The following is an 18,449-nucleotide window of genomic DNA, read 5'->3' as shown; positions in this document are numbered from 1 at the left end:
TTGGTTAATCCAAGTTGGCTCTCCCATTAATACCCAAGTTACATGTTTATTACATTACCTCCAGTTGACTCAAGATTTTTTTATTATTATTCTTTTTAAAATTAAATTTTGTTCTTCCAAATGATTTTTTTTCCAAGCTGTCATGATCTTTTTTAAAAAAGAAAATTCATCTATTTACTATTTTTTTTAATAGTCTAATTTAAATAAAACTAACTTATTACATCTGGTCAGGACGATAACTCGAGTCATTAATTTTTATTTTATTTTTTAAAAACATGCTTGCAATATCTAAACATTATTATTTTTTAATTACAAAACTTTGACATAGAACGAAAATATGAAGTTATTTGAAAACATATTTGGAATAATGTTTCCAAAAACTTGAATTTTTTTTTATTGTTTTTATATTATTTTGATATGTTAATATTAAAATAATTTTTTTATAAAAAAAATTAATTTAATATATTTTAAAATAAAAAATATAAATGTCTATCATTTTACCAACATGTAATGCACTCATAGCTATAAACTGGGCCGGAGGCTGAGGGCCTAAGGGAGAATAATCACACACAATATTCAAACTATGACAAAACGATGGCACTGATAAACCACTAGAATGTTCAATAATGAGTGAAAGAATGCAATCTAAACCCAAATGGCGATGACGATGGTGGCCTGTTGAAACCTCTTTCAATGTTTATTTTTAAAATATTTTTTATTTTAAAATATTTTAAAATAATATTTTTATTTTTAAAAATTATTTTTGATATCAATATATTAAAATAATTTAAAAAAAAATTAAGTTTTTTCAAGCAAATAAAAAGAAACAGTAAACCTTACAGAAAATGAAACAATGCGTTATACTAACAAAACCTGCGTTCCATAAGAGTGTTTATTATGGCATGTGAACATATCTACAAAGAGCGTGCGGACTTATCACTCACATACTGAACATCACAAAATCCAATATGGTTAAGTTGAAACACCAGCTTTTCTCCTTGCGGACTTGACTAATGGCCTTGCACTGGAAGGTGGAGTTCGTTTTGCCCATACTTTCTTCTTCTTGGACAGTTTTTTCTCCAAATCTTTCACTCTCTCGGTCAGATTGGATATAACAGTCAACTGATCCTTTCCTGTCTCAATTAATCGCTCCATCATCTCTCTCAGTTTCTCATTCTCATCAACCAGCTTTCTCTGACTTTCCATTCCCATCCCCTGTTCATCAGCAGATACCTGGCTAGAAATGGCAGTGGATGATGCAGGCAGTTCCTCTCCTTTCTCTTCATCATACTCTGCACCCATTGGAGAAAGTTTCGGTCCAATCACGGATAAACTCTTGGTGGTTTCTGATCCATCCAGCCGATCTTCCATGGTGTCATTGTCACTCAAGACCCCTAGATCATGGCATTGCTCTACTTCCAACTTCATTTCTTCATTTCCACAATCTGTTATTGGCTGGCAATCGTTGTCTTTTTCTTCCTCAGCTTGCACTTCCTCCTCTTGAGAAAAGATCTTGTTTGCTAATTCAGAAGAGCAGCTGTGTCCATCTTTCTGCTTTTCTTCATTGCTTCCCTCTTGTTCCCGGGAAAAGTCTAGCACCTTTTCCTGTCCAAGTACTTCCACTTGTTCCTCATCATTTTTGACATCTAATGCTTGAGGTTGTTGCGCACACATCCCAACCATTGCATCTTCATGGCTGTCATCCATTTCAGGGCCAACCTTCACTGAATCCTCTGATCCAGCAAGAAAAGCCCCTTTATTAAGCACTTCCATGCACTGGTGCTCTAGCTCAATTGGGATTATTACCTCATTTAATGAAGACGGTTCTGTATCTTCTTTATTGTCTCCACCACATCGAACTTCATTCTCCTGAATATTCGAGTTGTCCAATTTCTCTGGTGCCTCGTCATCAATCAGCCCTAATGGGAATTCTTGTAGCAAATTTACATCTATAGTTTTTGCAGCAGTTGTCGAATCAGGAGAGTCAGCAGTTGAAGATGACCATGGTGCATTTGATTCCATCTCCTCACCATCTATGACTGCCACCATTTCTGTTCCACATTCTTCCTCTTTATCAGAAATGGCAGCCACCTTCCCACTTATTTCATGTGCCGGTGCTTCAGTTCCTTTCACTTCAGGACTATTTTCTACACTGGTCAGTTTCATCAATCCAGCTTGTTGCTTGTTATGTGGACTGCAGCACATATTCTCTGGTAGAATTCCCCTGATCTCCCCTTTATCTCTTTCCTGTGACTGGGATAGGACAGATTGTTCAATTGCTGACATTCCCTGCCCATTCTCTGTCATAACAACTTCACTAGATTGGAACTCTCCACTGCCAACCTTGTTTTCTTGCTCTGCCACATAAGACCCTCCATCAATTTCGACCTCCCTACCTTCATTTTCAGATTCCCTGTGCTCATCTTTGATAATAATAGGAGACTTTGAAGTTTCCTTATCCTCCGAGTCACCTACGGAGTCCACCATTTGAGAAAGACAGTAACCTGGCTGTTCTCCTACCTCCATTTTTTGTGCATCTTGGTCTGCTGTAATGACACTGGAAGTGACGAGATGGTCCTCAGAATTTTTGGAGCCAGAAGTTTCCTCGCACTTCTTCATGATGAGTGAATCAAGCTTCTCCTGTAGAGCTACAAGTTCCCTTGCTAAGGATTTCCTGATATCCCTGATAGTTGGATGCAAGCCCTGGGGAGCAAAAATAACCAAGAATTGAATCAAGACACTTAATTCCAGAAAACAATTCCAAAGTTTTATAAGAAAAAATGCCACACAGAAAGTTGCTCATTGTACTACTCATTGCTATGCCTAGTAATAATTGGACACAGAACTGCTGCTAAGCAAACAAATGGAATCTGCACAGTCAATCCTCCTGCATAACTTGTATTATGTAAAGAAAATTCAATTTTTCCTTTTCTTGTGCAAACGCTGCAAGAGCAAGAAGTGTGTGTCATTGATAGTTGCACGTACCTGGATAGCGTCCAATTTCAGCAGAAGGCTCATTATCATTTCTCCAATGACTAGCCTTTGCTGATCATCTTTCTGGAGGTCAGAAGAGGACTCGAGAGCATAAATCTTATCTTTAACCACAACTAACTGCTCCTGGACCTTAGCAATTTGCTTTAATTTCTTCAAAGGTTCCCATCTCCTCACTTCAAACCCACGATAAGCTGATTGTATAAGCAAGGCGGCTGCTTCATCTGATAAGTTCTTTCTCTGTTCTTTATTTTCATCAATTGCTGATCTGGTTGCATCTGTTACTTCCTTTGACTTGGTTGCTTCACCAGCTGCCAAATCTTTAGCATCTCTTGCTCCTTGATCCTCTTTTTTTACGTATTTGTCATCATAAGTTTCAGCTTCCTCTGCTTTTGGGTTTCTGAAGACCTCCTTTTGAAGATCTGTTAAGGCAATTGGAGTCTGAGTTTGAGATTCATTCCTTGCTTCACCATCCTTGTTTTCAATACGTCTCCTCTGCACGACCTCTATGATTTTCCCTTCATTTTTATTTGCTTCTACCTCCTTGCCACTACTTAGAGCAACATTCTGAACTTGTGCGTCATGATGGATATTTGCTTTTAAATCTGATGAAGCAGAAGGTTTATAAGTGTCCTTTGATGCCTCCTGCAGCTGACCTTTTGACCCTGGAGGACTAGGAGACCTTGAGCCTGAACTTCCATTCTTCTTCTTAGGCAATGGGTCAACTCTTAAACAAACAGGAGGTAACTTCGATGCCTTTGGGGGGGCTAAGGATTGTCTTTTTGCACAGGTCTCAGAAGAGTTACCAGTTGGGTTACCTTCTGCATTTTTCAAAGAGGCAGTTCTACCTCTCTTACCAATGCCTTCAGAATCTTCCTTCTCCCTAAATGCTTCCATTTGCTGCACAGGTATGCTTTTCCGGTTAACCCCTTCCTTCTCCCCATGCAATTCCATTTGTTTAACAGGAGTGCTTTCTGTCCCTGAACTTCCTTGGTCTCTAGAATTGTATTGGCCTTCTAGAAGTTTGTTAGAGCCATCGCTGCTGCCAGGTAGTTTCACTGGGAAGAACTTGACCGCAGAAGGTGGCTCGTCTACAGGTTTTGAAGATGCAATTGTCTGTGCACCATCTTTGTTGGAAGTGTCATTCTGTTTGTTGTATGGTGGCAACCAGAATATAGGAAATGGAAATTGTTGCAATTCGTCCTCATTTTGATGATTTTGAGTTCTCTTCTGATCTTCAGCTTGCATGAAGGGTCCAAAGCTTTTCAAGTCAAGAGGAACCCAGCCATTCCACACTCTTGTTTTTTCTTCGGGTGGCTTTACACTCTCAGGAGGCTTCATAACTCGTGAAGCCTTCTCCCCGCTTGCCATTTCTGAGTCCACAGGTTTTCTATCTTCTTCGTTCTTTATTTTGTCTGGTGGGATCCACACAACTGGGTATGGGTAATTTTTCACCTGAAATGGAACCAAAGAGTCGCCTTCTTTCTTCTGAGAGTCAGGATCCAGCTCCTCCACCTTCACACTTTCATCACTCTTCTGGTCATGGGTGTGACTCCGGCAACCACAGCAATGATTGTTGCTAGAGACGACCTTGTCATATTCATATCTTGGCTGTTCCATCGAATAATGTGGAGAAGGGACATACTGTACAGGCATAGTTTCATGATACGGAGGATATCCATAGCACTGATATTGAGGTGGTGGAAAATGAGAACAAGAAGGTCTGGGACCATAGTAACCAGTGAAGTTACCATGGCCACAGCAGGCATGACATGGAACCGAGTACCCGAAGTTGTTCCCATAAGGACAAAATCCATAGAGAGCAGCAGATTTGGATGGATCAACATGCATATGAGGTGGAACAGCCCCAATGCTTGGATGATAATGCTGCATGGGAGGTACATGGTCTCCGCGCATCGGGTGTGAGTCCATGTATCTATACACAGGCATCATTTTCGGTAAAGCTTATTCAAACCAAGAAGCCTTGGTAGCTCTTTAGCAGGTTGAAATTCCTGGCTCAAAGACCACCAGAGGTCGATGTACGATGTAACTGAAAAAGTTAAAACGCAGATCAGCATGAACGATCATCTTGAACATCGACACAGAGCCAACAATTTTTTTTTTATATCAAGGAGAGCGATAAAAGAACAAAGGCCAACATCTAGACATAGGCAAAAACAGACACGAAAAGGGCAACAGAAAGAAAAACGAAAAAATAGTAATAATGATAAACAAGTTGCATTAATTATAGATATATCAGCTTTTATACATTCAAAACGTCATGGTGAATGCTTAGTCTTCGATTTTCTTATTAACCGATAGCTTAAAAATGGAATAAATCTTATGTTGTTCCAGAGAAGAAACTATGCACAAGTAAACCCTTAAGAAATCCTCTAAAACCTCTCTAACAACAACTTGGTGCATTGTAAATCCACAAATTTTAGAAAGAAATAATTCCTAGAAAGTATTAAATTACTGGCATTATCCATTCAGTCATTGAACAAGAATATCCCTTTACATTTCAATAAATCTCCCACAGATCAACAGATAACAATACTATGAAATCAAAGCCAAGCAATCATCTACAAAGAAGGAGGAGTAACTTACATTTTCTTTTAACTTAATATAAAGTAACAGGGAGAAAACGAAATGTCCAGCCTAACGTTTCCACAAATCCAATTGACACAGCAGCGCTAATCGATCCACCCCACCAACCCAAAACCAAAAGCTTCAAATTCTCGAGACCGCGAGTGTGTTTCTTTTATCAACTGATTTCTGATTTTCCTGATATTAATCTTGTGTTAGATATTGCCTTTTATATACCAACTTACGAAGGGGAATTTTCAACTGTAAGACATGACAAAATCATCTTCCCCTCCCTTCCAGATGTTTCGCGCGCCCACGCCAACTAACGGTGAACTCTCTGGAGTTTTCTTGCCACGTAAGACCTTTTTATCGACGTCCACGTTTCGCGATTTCAAATGCAATTCGATTTAACTAGAATTCTGCGTGGGCCCTTTGGGATTTAAAAGATATTGTGTTGATCAAGTTAACAGATTTTATCCTTTGTTTTATTGGACACGTCGGCCTAAAGTTCCCAGCCCATTGAGCTTTGATTCATTTTTACGACGACGACGACAATTAAGGGGGTGATTGGGTGTTTTTTTTTTTTTGAAAAATTATAAAAATAATATATTTTTTATTTTTAAAATTTATTTTTATCTTCAATATATTAAAATAATTAAAAAATTATTATAAAAATACTTTATCACCACAAAAATACACAGGCTGTGTAATACTTTGAAGTCAAGTTATTTTTTAAATAAAAATATATTAAAATAATAATATTATTTTTTAAAAAATTCATTTAAAACAACAACAAATCTAAATAATCTAAAATTATAAAAATTAAAATTAAAAATTTTCAAAAACTTTTTTTTAACGAAGAAATAAACACACTCTTCATTTTCGCCTCCTAGCAAACAGAACATCACCCTCTCCCTTAATCATAAAACATGATGGCTTGGTCGTTAACTTCAGGGGCTGTAGGATTAGTTGAGGTGCACGCAAGCTGGTCCGGACATCCACGTTAATGATTGTGTAATACTGGAGATGCTCTCTCTCTAGTAGTTGCTTGAGTGGATTTGCCATTATCCTATACATTTTTTTTAAAACTATGATATCTAGCTAAATAATCAGTCCTTCTGATTTTCATTATGGGCGATAAAAGCTTACGCTGCTTTATTTTTGTACGATAATAAACATCATGAATATGCTACTTCTATATTTTGTTATCCAGCTTTTTTATTCTTGTGAGATGTGGGACTAACTTGAACATACTTCGACTAATCTTCACGGCCCCGAAAATTATCCAGTTTTTCTATTCCTATCCTATATGATACATACTGGGGATAGAGAATACACAATTTTGGTGAATTCTAGAGTTGATCATTAAATCTGGCACTGAAGGTTGGATGGAATACTACTGATCATATCATAATCTGGTTAAAGAAAATATTTCTCTTGAAAAGCTAACGTCACATAAATAATTTTTTTGCAATTGTTTATTTTTAATTATTTTTTATTTGGAAATACATTAAAATATTTTTTTATTTTTAAAAAATATTTTTGACATAAACGTATTAAAATGATTTGAAAATACAAAAAAAAATATTAATTTAAAACAAATAAAAAAATTAAATTTTTTAGAAAGTATTTTTGAAATGGGCCTAAAAAATTTAATGATTCAGGGAACCAATGGACGTCATCTGTTCCAGCCCAGAAGTTCTTTGTTGGGCTTTCAGCTTCTCAACAGGCTGCAGGCAATGGTTATGTGGGAAACGATATACTCAGCTTCTAAACATGGAGGTGTCATGCTTTGGAATCAGCACCATGATGATCGAAGTGGATATTGTTCTCCAATTACGAACAGTGTTTAATTTCTTAGAGCTAATCCTTGTACGTTATGAACCGTTGGATTTCTTTTATTAAAAATATCATATGGAATTTCTGATTAATATCATAAAAATCAAAAGACAATGTCACGAACTCAAATATTGCACCTCGATTAATATATATATATATATATATAATATCATATGGAATTTCTGATTAATATCATAAAAATCAAAAGACAATGTCACGAACTCAAATATTGCACCTCGATTAATATATATATATATATATATATATATATATATAAACAAAATAAACAGCACCAATCAAAATAAACAAAAAGAAAGGTTTTTCATTCTAATAGCAAAAGGAAAAAAAAAAAGGTTTTTTTTATCTGGGCTGGATTCAAAATCCTCCGAAGCCCAATATAATAAGGAACCTGGGCTGGACTCAGTTCCGGCTCATATACATCTTTCAGGTTAAACAGATACCCTGCGGCGGGCGTCTCCTGGATTTTTTTTCCTCACCGTCACCGTCCTCGTCCCAAACAAAAGCTGCTGTCAGACGTTCCAATCTCAGGCCATCACTCTCTGCGTATATTATCGACCAAACTGAAAGTACTTTAGCGAGCCAAACAGCATAAAAATCTTTTTTGGAAGGGGTAGTCAGTTGCAATTTGCAAAAACAGTCTCTTCTTACCTCGCCCTATATATTAGGATTTATACTCTTCAAACGAAGCGATGGGGAGAGCCAAAAACGGCCCAAAATTTGCAAAAATGAAGAAGATGATTACCTCTAGAGCAATTAAACAGTAAGCACTGTTTCTTTCTCTTATTATTTTAGTTCCCTCTCTAATTTTAGCTCTCTGCTTAATTAGTTTTGTTGCTTAATCCCTTACTAGACATAAAGAAGAAGTCTTGAATCCAAAGAAAAGAGATTTGTACCTCGAAAAGCTCCCGAGAAATGTGTAAGCTTTTATGTCTATAACTATTGCTATGATTGTTGTTTTTTCTTCTAGCAAGTAAAATAAAAATAAAAAAATTGGAGCTCAAGTAACACCCCCGCCCCCCCTCTTCTCTTTTGTTTTTTTGTACAGGCCACAGGTTTCTTCAGCTCTCTTCTTCTCGTACAACACAGCTTTGGGGCCGCCATACAGGGTTTTGGTGGATACCAACTTCATCAATTTCTCTATTCAGAATAAAGTTAGTGTTTAATGCAATTGCCAATTTTTACTTCCATCTGGTTTTGATTCAAAAATTGCAAAGGTCAAACCAAACTTGCTGTAGGCTCAGCCCACGGAATTGAAATTTTGGCCCTTACGATTTTCTGGTTTTCCATTTGTAGTTGGATTTAGAGAAGGCGATGCTGGACTGCTTGTATGCGAAATGTGTGTTCGCTAGCCTCTGCTTTTTTTTTTTTAGTAGCTCTAAATTATATGCTTTTGATTTAAATAATATCTCAATTGTCTGAGTAATAAGACTGGCTAGGGAATGAGATAAAGTCCGGAACTTCTTTTTACTGCTTGTTTGTTGATATCTTTCAGTTTTTGGATTTGTACTGCTTGTTTATCGATAACTTCCACTTTTTGGATTTGAAGGCACACCTTGTATCACGGACTGTGTGATGGCAGAACTTGAGAAGTTAGGTCAGAAGTACCGTGTGGCTTTAAGGTATGATTTCATGTTGCTGAGTTTTGCAATTGATATTTTTTTACCTGCTATTTTTTGCATCAAGGGTCTAGGTTGTTGAATAGTCTATGGAAGTGGTTCTAATCTGCTTGTAAATTTTGTCACTTAATAGTGTACATCCACAATGTTATTTCTTTGTAATTTGGAGGCCAACAACCTTCACTACTCTTCAAATTTCATTTATTTACAAGAATTTTGATGATGGATGTTTGTGTCTGAACAGGATTGCTAAGGATCCACGTTTTGAGAGACTACCCTGTGTTCACAAGGGAACTTATGCTGATGATTGTATTGTTGAAAGGGTTACCAAGGTACAAATCTGACGCTAATATCTTTGGCCTACTCTCCATGTCAAGTGTTATTTTCTCAGAATAGTAACCACCTTGGAGATATCTCCCCCTCCTCCTCATACAAAGCTAGAAGCCATTAGCCAGTTATTTGCTAAGTTGAATTTGCCAGGAAGATGATCTATTATTTTCATTAAATATGGACTGTTAACTTCAAATGAATGGTTTGGATTACATGACTCAACAAATGTCCACCACTTCCCAATAGTCTGGAAAACACCCTAACCACTTGCTAACTAATAGAAATAGAATCTGACCATTTATTTTAAACCCTATGGCTTGGATTTAGCAAACATGATACATCATGTTGCAAGGAGCATAAGGGTCAAACCTGTTTTAAACCCTATGGGTTGGATTTGGCAAACATGGTACCTCATGTTGCTAGGAGCATAAGGGTCAAACCTGTTTTAAACCCTACAGCCTGGATTTAGCAAACCTCATGTTGCTAGGAGCATAAGGATCAAACTTGTTTTAAACCCTACGGCTTGGATTTAGCAAACATAGTACCTCATGTTGCTAGGAGCATAAGGATCAAAACCAGATTTATAGGTTTTGCCATTTATCTGACAGTAACAATGCAAAAAGTAGCGCATCCTTGCAGTGTGTGCACAATTACAGAAGTTAGAGAAAATTATTCGTTTAAATATTCATGTCCATCTTTTTTTTCTGTTCTATGAAAAACAATAATCTTTATTTGAAAAAAAAAGAGTACAAAATAGTGGCCATTTGCAAGGAATAATCCTTTATGTGACTGTATTTCAAAGTATTTTACTTTGTTTGTTATGGATACTGCCTTTCATGATAATTAATTTGTAGTTTATTCAACATGTTTTTTTTAATGTAACTAACCAGATCATTTGTTTGGGAACAGCATAAATGCTATGTTGTTGCTACATGTGATCGAGATTTAAAGCGAAGGATCCGCAAGGTACCTTCAAGTGAATACTCTCTTGCTGTGCATTTGAAATGAAATTGGTTCTGATATGAAGTTGCTTGCTTGCTGGCAGATCCCTGGTGTGCCAATCATGTACATTACGCAACACAAATACTCGATTGAGCGGTTGCCTGAAGCAACAGTAGGTGGAGGTAGGCCCCCGTGACTCATGTTTAGTAGAAACATCAATTTGGTAAATATTCTCTGGTGATATTGATTGGACTGATTTCATGACTGACTTGTGTCTTCTGCTGCAGCTCCAAGGTATTGATAAGTTTCCAGAATGGGAGAATAGAGGATTTTGCCTGGGGCTCTTGAATGTTATTTATCCCACCTTCTAGAGATATAATTGATGTCGTTTACCATGCGGTGACACTCTTGAGTGTAGTTGTTTCCTCCCTCCAAATGAGGGTTGCAATTTTGTTTCTTTTCTGTGATGAGAGGAAATACTCCCCGCTATGCAACTGTTTTTAGCTTTTTCACTCTGTTTCATTGCCCTATATGGCTATATCATGCTTACAGTCTGAATCCTGTATTGGTATTTAACCCTTCTGAAGCTCTGCCGTGTTCCTGAATTTGGTGATACCGCGTGATTATATTTTCTATCTTAACTTCACGACTGTAGGTCGATGTGGAAGACAAGGCTAATGAGCTTATAATTATAGCTAATATGATCTGAAAGCTCTCAAGACAGCGGAACATGGATGGGAGTATAATGAGTTATTGAAATTACAAATACTCACACAATTCTTCTTTCATCTTTCATTGTGGTTATGAATGTAATAGCTTCTACAATGGGGTGAAAAAAATGAAAAGAACAGGCAAATTAGTATACACTTGATACACTCACAAACACTAATGACGTAGGGATGCAGTTAGTTACATACAAGCCCCTTCATGTAAAAGATACAAACACATGCATCCCTTTTGCCAAATAAGAACTGAAGAGGAAAAATCAAATATAAAAGAATTATCGAGCTAGACTCCACCTCCAAATGCTGCCCATAGTCGGAAGGGTGAACTTAATGCTATAAAGTTTCTGACGTAGACATTGTAGAGTTTGAATTTTCTATGTCTTCTGGTAGGGGCTTCACGTATTTTCCCAACACTTTTTGACGGTGTTTTTTCCTCATTCTTTGTTGTTTGTCCTTGCTTTGTTGCCTCCTCTTCTCTTTCTGATGATTCCGTAGATTCCTCTCTTTCTCATATACACCTTCCCATACAACCTCACCCGTTGAAGGCCATAACCACCTTCTCTTGGGCCGATCAGAATCTGCCTCTTCAGCCAAGTCCTCATCCATGCTCTTAAGAACGCTGTATGAGAACCATCTAACCCACATCTTGCCTCTGCGGCTCTTGACCGTGTGTTGCTCCTTCATCAGGCCAGTCTCAGGATTCACGTACACCATCTGTCGTGCACTGTGGTATGCCCAGACATTTATGAGCAGCTCAAGAACCCGTGAGTAGCAATGCTTATCCTGCAATACATAAAAGGAGAAAAAAAGGGTCTTGCGGTTATCAAAAGGACTGCAGATCTATCTGTCCATTTTGAGTGAATTTAAAATGCCTAGTTGACTGTTCAAGCAGCATATCCCAAAAACAGAATTTGCCAGCCGATTATTTTGAGCACCAAGTGAGGTGAATGGTATGGTTGTAGTTATTCATCATAAACTTGAAGGGTAAACTGAGCTTCAGTTGAAACTGTTGTCTAGCACTTTGGGTTGCAGAGTTTCTTCAGGTGAACTCATTGAAAACCTAGACTTCAACTCATAATAGTACCCAAACTAAATTCCAAGAACAGACAAGTTATATCCTTGCAGCACAGAAAACTCATCATATAAACTCGAAGTTACCTTAGCTGGACTCAGATAACATCGCCCACTTTGATGGTGCTCATCATACATCTGTGCATCCAATGCGTCCACAAACATTCTGCACTCAACAGTTCAAATCAGCATCTGAACCAGCTTACACTTTGAATTTTTGAATTCCTAAAGCCAACAAAAGCAACTTATCACACCTTGAAAACATTACAAACTCTAGGAAGGACCTTGTTGGCAAAGCAAAACTCAACATGACAGACCATGTATCCCCATCTTCAGGCATGGATGGTAAAGAATCCAAATCATGCTTGATGCCGTACATCCTCTTAAAAGCCTCGGAAAAAGCTAACCTTCAATCACCAACAATTAAATGGTGGAAATCAGCTAGAAGAATGCAAATGAGAAAGAAGCGCAATTGTCAAGATTCACATGATAAATCTTGATATAACAGCATAGCTCTTACTTGCAATTTCCAGCATTTATAGCATCACAGAAAGACCAAAAGTCCCTCCTTAAGTGACTTCTTGGATCCATGTCCATGGGAACCCAAAAGTAAACCGCGTCCCGATGCGTTTGTGTTTCAATAGCATCTATCAATGCCTTTTCAGCAATCCTAGACAAAGATGCCTGTTTATACCCCAGAATAAGAAATAGTTCATTAAATGTATGAAATAAATTATGAGATTGCATTTGTCTAACAATAAACTCATTCCTTGCATAGATTACAGAGAACCGAAATGGTAACTACTCATAGTAAAGGTAATGGCCAGAGGAAATTTGGTACTAGAATCCCAGAAAAAAATTTGATCAATTTAGCTCATTTCGAAGTAAGGCAAATCACATTGGTAACTATAGTTGCATAGGATGCATCAATTGACCTGTGCAACTGCCACATGCGCTCAGAAAGCCCAAGTGGTTGCGAGTAACCTTGTCTTTTCCACATTTTACAGTAGAGCCAAATCTGACCATGTTCTGGCCATATCAGTCTGAATGACCAAAAATGCAGGTTTAAAGACCAATATCAGCTCCTAAAATTGGCATGTAAACATCACAATAAGAATACAGGGTAGACAGAAAATAGGGAATCATTATATACCTTCCTTGCCGTTGCTCTCCAAGATTGAAACCCTATCCAAGAATTCTTGTGAATACGGTCAATTCGATTTGCAATTGCAAAAAAAGCTCCATAATCACCTAGGGCATCTCGATAGTATGAGTTGCTGAGAAGTGACAGACGGGAGGGTGCATCAATGTCATCTGTCCTGGGTCTTCGACCTTTTGTGGACTGCAACCATAGTCAGTATACAAAATCGGGAAGGAAACCAAATTTATAAATTTCAACTACAAGCAGAAGTATAAAGCAAGCTCCATAAAATAAAAGGTGCCACATGGTTTGGTTACAATTGCAAAGGCATATGCGACTGAGGGCCTTCAAATTCCTTCAATGTGAGATGAGCAAAAGATTTCGTGCAAGTGTTTATCAACCAAAATCATTTTGCAGGTAAAACACACCACGGTGCTGAGGAATATGCAAATGTAGAGTTTTCAGATAAATGAATAAAGATATTCCTGACCATTTACCTTTTCCTCAACTTGCTAAATGTGGAAGATTAAGATTGAAAGTTCAAGCAATAAACACCTTTGGAAAGTAGAATCTTTATAATCAGCACACAAGATTTTTAACCATAAGCTACATGTTAAGAGAGGGTGATGTCAATCATGTTGGGAACAATCATCTGACAGGACACAAAAGTCAAGTAACTTTGAGAAAAATAGAGATGTTGTGCACACATATTTCCAGTATAAAATACAGATGCAAACTCACCAATCCTATTCCTCGATAAAGTGAACTTAGATGAAGAAAAGACCAGGTTCCTTCCCCAAAATATGGTTCATATATGCATAACGGTTGCCCTGTCCTCAAAAGTTCTCCTTCATCCCTTTCATGTAAATCATTCCTGGACCTATCAGCCCTTTTGGCACTTCTATATACTTCCTCCCATGTTCCACGAGGTTGATCAGTTCTATCTTTTAGCTGCCAAATATCAAAAAGGTCAGATTTTACAAAGGATGCGCTTCAATAATGTAAAACAGGAAGACCTGTTCCATCAAAATTTACTCTTAATATTTATCACTGCACAAACTCTTACCTCTTCTTCCTCTCTTCTCTTTCTAGTATTGAGCATCAGAATATTTTTCTCTTCCTCCCAAATGTCATATGAGAATGAATCATCGGTAGCGGCAATTGAACCAGTGCTCTCTCCTTGCTCATGGTTCCACTGTTCCTCAACCTTGTTTAAATATCTAGAACTTTTCAAAGTTACGTCTTCATGTGTTGAATTTAGAAATGCTTTAAATAGATTCCAGCACCACTCTTTTTTTAGTTTTGGAGGAATTTCTGGAACAGCCTTAGGAAGTGCAACTTCTGATGGAAGCTTGAGAACATTTTCAAGTAGTGTAGCATAGCCCTCAATGGTTTCTAGAACCATCAGGTTTTTAGCTGTACTTTTTCCTATTGAAGCAATGTTACGAGCTAGAGGTGATAATGTCCCTTTGGAGATCGCTTGCAATACAATCTGTGTCAAAGCCTTGAGGTTTTCCTTGGGAAAAAGATAGCCATTCACCCTGTCATCAACCTAATTGTTATTGCTGAAAAAGTCAGTAGTTTGCTTAATAGACATAGGTGTGTAACAAGAAGATGATTCATTATAATGTAAAATAAAAATCTGATACCAATAACGTTTTATTAATCATTGTCTATTTGGTATTTCAAAAAGCTGATAAAAAATTTGTCATTGCCAAAAAAAAATTAAGAACTGCTAGTTTCCAGGGCCACTGACTTTAAAGAAGGGCAGTGACTATATATCGAATTGGACAAAAATTATGTCTCAGTGCAAATTGATTTGAAGAAGCCATTCACAAAACAGAATAGTAGTCTTAATGAGGCAACATGAACTATAAAAGAATGTTCCTGATGTGACGACAAGAAATGAGCAAACCCTATATGGGGATATTGAGATGAATGGCTAGTAAGATTAGATAAAGATAAACAAATTGGGCAAATAAATAAGAAGTTAGTGCCCTGGTAAAGAGAGGAATCTAATTCATACAAGCACGAGGATCAGAATAGGTTAGGCAATCTAATTCATACAAATACAAGGATCAAAATAGGCCTTATAAGAACTCAGGTTTAGGCTATGAATAAGCCCCAATGGAATAAGAGTTCTTATTCATCAAGAAAATTGAGTCTTGATAGAGCTGAAAAGGCAGGAAAAAACAGAAAGACTAGTGATCCACTGTAAGTGATGGAGATAGGCTAGTTGAGCTGACACCATCAGGAATGTGAGATCATCTTTCAAATCATCTACTTAAATCAATGTTCTTCGTGAATTCAATCTGTTTGTGCATGAAGACTAAAGATAAAAAAATCATTAAGGCTTACATATTTCCCGATCATGGAGAGATCTGGGGCTATGATGGGTTTTCCTATGGACATGGCTCTCACCAAAATTTCAGGAAAAGACTGCTCCTCAAGAAAGGATCCATATATCACAAGATCGACTGCACTAAGGGCACTACTCACATCACCATCAACAGCAAAGTGTTTTACAGTACCTCTTGGATAACTCAAGTTAACAGCAATAGCCTGAGAAAATAAAGAGATCGCAGAAGTTGGCATCTATTTTTAGATATAATGAACTCCAGGCATGTATCTAAATCATACCTCAACAGCTGCACTGTAGTTACCGGTAGAATCCCCGCTTAAAACAATGATTTTGAGATGAGAAATTGAATTACTATCCAATGGAAAGTCTTGCAAAAGTGGTAACAGGGCCTTCAAAACAAGCGCATGCTCCAGCCACAAACCCCTGTACAAAAATTGACTTCCCACAACTGCAATGACAATGTCAGTGGGCTCATAGCCCATCTTCACGCGTATATCATCATTGTACAATGCCATTGTAGTATCTGCTTCCCATACTTCAGCAGGGGAACCAGGAATAACATAATAGTTTCCAGCATCAAATGCAGAGTACATCATCTGTTTGATATGCAGAAATGGAGATAAATGCCAGCTTCAGCTTCAGTGTTAATAGCATGAACATTGAGGACAACATCACAACACAATAACGTTACAAAACATTAAGTTGCTTATTGCTATGTATAGGAATTTTTTTAAAATATAGATGAGATTTATTGGGGAGTTGCATTATATCTGCAAGTCCAGATTAACCCCATGGAATTTTCAGATAGTGTCCACAAGGTGGAAGACTTATCACAGTCAATTACCGGAAGGACATGATTTGGGAAGACTACTACAGTAGCCCGGTTGAAAGCTTTTCTCCAATCATTCAGAAGCTCAATTTGCCAACTTGAAGTGTACTGTCTTGAACGAATAGCAAGTGCTCTTTCATGGATGGTCCATATAAGAGGCACGGACTTAAAAGGTTCCTGCATAAAACTGGTAAAGTGAAATCATTCATGTTAATTGACTCAGACAAGTAGCGTCTCACATAAATTAACTAAGTTACTGAAAGGTTTTATCCTCATATACACATTTCAACTAGAACGAAGTAACAAAATTGTGCTCCATCATATTCAGCACACTGGGCATTTTAATTTGCACAGGCTGTCAAGTCTTGGGCATAGGGGCGATTTAAGATTCCTGGGTAAAGATAGCATCCTCAAATCATTACAATACTAAATAGGTTTATCCTAATTGACTGCTAATGAAAGACTAATCACATAGGATTACCCAAAAAAATAGAATGATTGAAACAGAGAAATGGATAAAAGAAAGAGTTTGAGTCAAAGCATAATTTTGGAGATACATCTATTATTTGAGAGAAAAGATGGTAAAATATCTTACCAAGAGATGACACTCCTTGTTTCAAGAGAATTCACAAGTATGCCATCATAGCTGCAAAAAGATACGTCAAAATTCAATGCAACCAAAAGCCTTCAAATCCAATGACACAAACCATGCTCAATATTATTATTTTTTTCAAAAAAAGATGATATTTAAAAGCTCATCATGTTTCAAAAATCTAGTAGAATGTCATGCATACTTTAGCCAATCAACAGCAATTTCAAGTTTGTGGCTCATTTGAATGATGGTAACCGGATATCCCATGCTCTTCCAAATGTTTTGCACAGGACCATCTCGTAGTGTATAAACCTGCCAAACAAATTGCAAGAATTTGATGCCAAGAAGAATGAAATATCATTAATCTAACAAATTCTTATACAACTTAATGGAGAACCACAAGCACTTAAAAAACTCAAAAAAAAGAAATATGCACAATTGTTGCTCGAACAGTTCGCTTTTTTCTTTTCACTAAACCATCGGCATTAAAAATTGAAGCACCAAAATACATACATGAATTGTGTAGCCAATCTCTTGCAATGCAGTAGCAACAGTCACCATTAACAGTTGCTGTGGATCAACCAACAGATCCGCAAACACCTGAATTAGAAAACATAATTTAGACCGCAAGTCAACCCCGCAGAAAAAATAACAAAAAGGAACAGCAATGGATTAGCAAATAGTAGCGGAAACTAACCAATGCAAGCTGCGGTTTCCTATAAGGAAAACGACTTAATGTCCCGTTAGTAAATGGCATATTCATCTCTCTGTTCTCTTTTCGAAACTTTTGTAATATCTTCGAAGGTTCGAACTTGATATCTTCACCAAAATCTAACCCACCAATCTCCTTCAAATACAACAAATCCTTATTAACCAACTCCATTCCTCTCCATGGAGAAGAGCCTAGTTCAGATTTCTCCACAACAGAACCAGGCAAAAACATCTGAAATAGAACTACAAAGAAGAGAAAAACAGCAACAGTACAAATCCATTGAATGTAATCTAACTTCTTGAAAAGCAAGAAACGAGAAAGTCTCGATCTGGGTCTATACAAAAAAGGGTTTCTTTCAGTTCTACCAGCTGAATGAGAACGAATAAGATTGTTGCTGTCTCTTTTGAAGGAGATTCCTCCACTCTCTAATGAACCCATTTAGAGTTCCATACAAAAAATCAATCCTTTGCCTCTCAGGACAGACATGCATATAAGCTAATCGTTGTGAGGTTGAAAGGGGGGGGGGGAAAGCAAAGCCAAAGGCAAAGTGGAGTGATTGCAAGATGCTTGTGAGTTGAGTAATTAGTGAAGAGAGGAGGGGGAGAGAGAGAGAGGTCAATTCGGGGAGTTTCTTTCTTTTATTGGATTTTGAAGGGTATTTTCGTGTCCTGTTCTTACAGTGATTCACACAG

The 18,449-nt window shown here is 37.3% G+C and overlaps 3 protein-coding genes across 3 annotated transcripts; 1 reads left to right on the top strand and 2 right to left on the bottom strand.

Moving 5' to 3' along the window:
- Positions 1–836: 836 nt before the first annotated feature.
- Positions 837–5,892, bottom strand: LOC7497233 (BAG family molecular chaperone regulator 6). Its single transcript, XM_052450706.1, has 3 exons — positions 5,599–5,892; positions 2,986–5,041; positions 837–2,703 (listed from the first exon to the last, which is right to left on the bottom strand). The coding sequence occupies exons 2-3, from the start codon at positions 4,942–4,944 to the stop codon at positions 973–975; spliced, it is 3,690 nt and encodes a 1,229-aa protein (XP_052306666.1). The 5' UTR covers positions 4,945–5,041; positions 5,599–5,892; the 3' UTR covers positions 837–972.
- Positions 5,893–7,866: 1,974 nt separating this feature from the next.
- On the top strand, positions 7,867–10,930 carry LOC7457372 (uncharacterized). Its single transcript, XM_024594886.2, has 9 exons — positions 7,867–8,197; positions 8,288–8,353; positions 8,483–8,588; positions 8,731–8,773; positions 8,984–9,056; positions 9,298–9,385; positions 10,293–10,349; positions 10,429–10,507; positions 10,613–10,930. Exons 1-9 carry the CDS (start codon positions 8,127–8,129, stop codon positions 10,624–10,626), a joined length of 597 nt encoding a protein of 198 aa, XP_024450654.2. The 5' UTR covers positions 7,867–8,126; the 3' UTR covers positions 10,627–10,930.
- Positions 10,931–11,091: 161 nt separating this feature from the next.
- On the bottom strand, positions 11,092–18,449 carry LOC7457371 (uncharacterized). Its single transcript, XM_024594885.2, has 14 exons — positions 17,743–18,449; positions 17,559–17,645; positions 17,248–17,357; positions 17,049–17,099; positions 16,469–16,640; positions 15,903–16,220; positions 15,621–15,824; positions 14,329–14,814; positions 14,004–14,213; positions 13,275–13,463; positions 12,642–12,805; positions 12,376–12,528; positions 12,209–12,287; positions 11,092–11,833 (listed from the first exon to the last, which is right to left on the bottom strand). The coding sequence occupies exons 1-14, from the start codon at positions 18,193–18,195 to the stop codon at positions 11,384–11,386; spliced, it is 3,126 nt and encodes a 1,041-aa protein (XP_024450653.2). The 5' UTR covers positions 18,196–18,449; the 3' UTR covers positions 11,092–11,383.

The sequence above is a fragment of the Populus trichocarpa genome, chromosome 2 (genome assembly GCF_000002775.5).
Source record: "Populus trichocarpa isolate Nisqually-1 chromosome 2, P.trichocarpa_v4.1, whole genome shotgun sequence".
In the NCBI taxonomy this organism is placed as follows: domain Eukaryota; kingdom Viridiplantae; phylum Streptophyta; class Magnoliopsida; order Malpighiales; family Salicaceae; genus Populus; species Populus trichocarpa.
This window is presented reverse-complemented; position numbering and strand designations above follow the sequence as displayed.

Coding starts and splice junctions, on each gene's coding strand:
- LOC7497233 (XM_052450706.1), bottom strand. CDS start 4,944: ATGATGCCTGTGTATAGATACATGGACTCACACCCGATGCGCGGAGAC. Junction 2,704..2,985: donor TGAAATTGGACGCTATCCAG/GTACGTGCAACT, acceptor TTTGCTCCCCAG/GGCTTGCATCCAACTATCAG.
- LOC7457372 (XM_024594886.2), top strand. CDS start 8,127: ATGGGGAGAGCCAAAAACGGCCCAAAATTTGCAAAAATGAAGAAGATG. Junction 8,198..8,287: donor ACCTCTAGAGCAATTAAACA/GTAAGCACTGTT, acceptor ATCCCTTACTAG/ACATAAAGAAGAAGTCTTGA. Junction 8,774..8,983: donor GGACTGCTTGTATGCGAAAT/GTGTGTTCGCTA, acceptor TTGGATTTGAAG/GCACACCTTGTATCACGGAC.
- LOC7457371 (XM_024594885.2), bottom strand. CDS start 18,195: ATGGGTTCATTAGAGAGTGGAGGAATCTCCTTCAAAAGAGACAGCAAC. Junction 17,100..17,247: donor ATTGCTGTTGATTGGCTAAA/GTATGCATGACA, acceptor ATCTTTTTGCAG/CTATGATGGCATACTTGTGA. Junction 14,214..14,328: donor AGAGAAGAGAGGAAGAAGAG/GTAAGAGTTTGT, acceptor GATATTTGGCAG/CTAAAAGATAGAACTGATCA.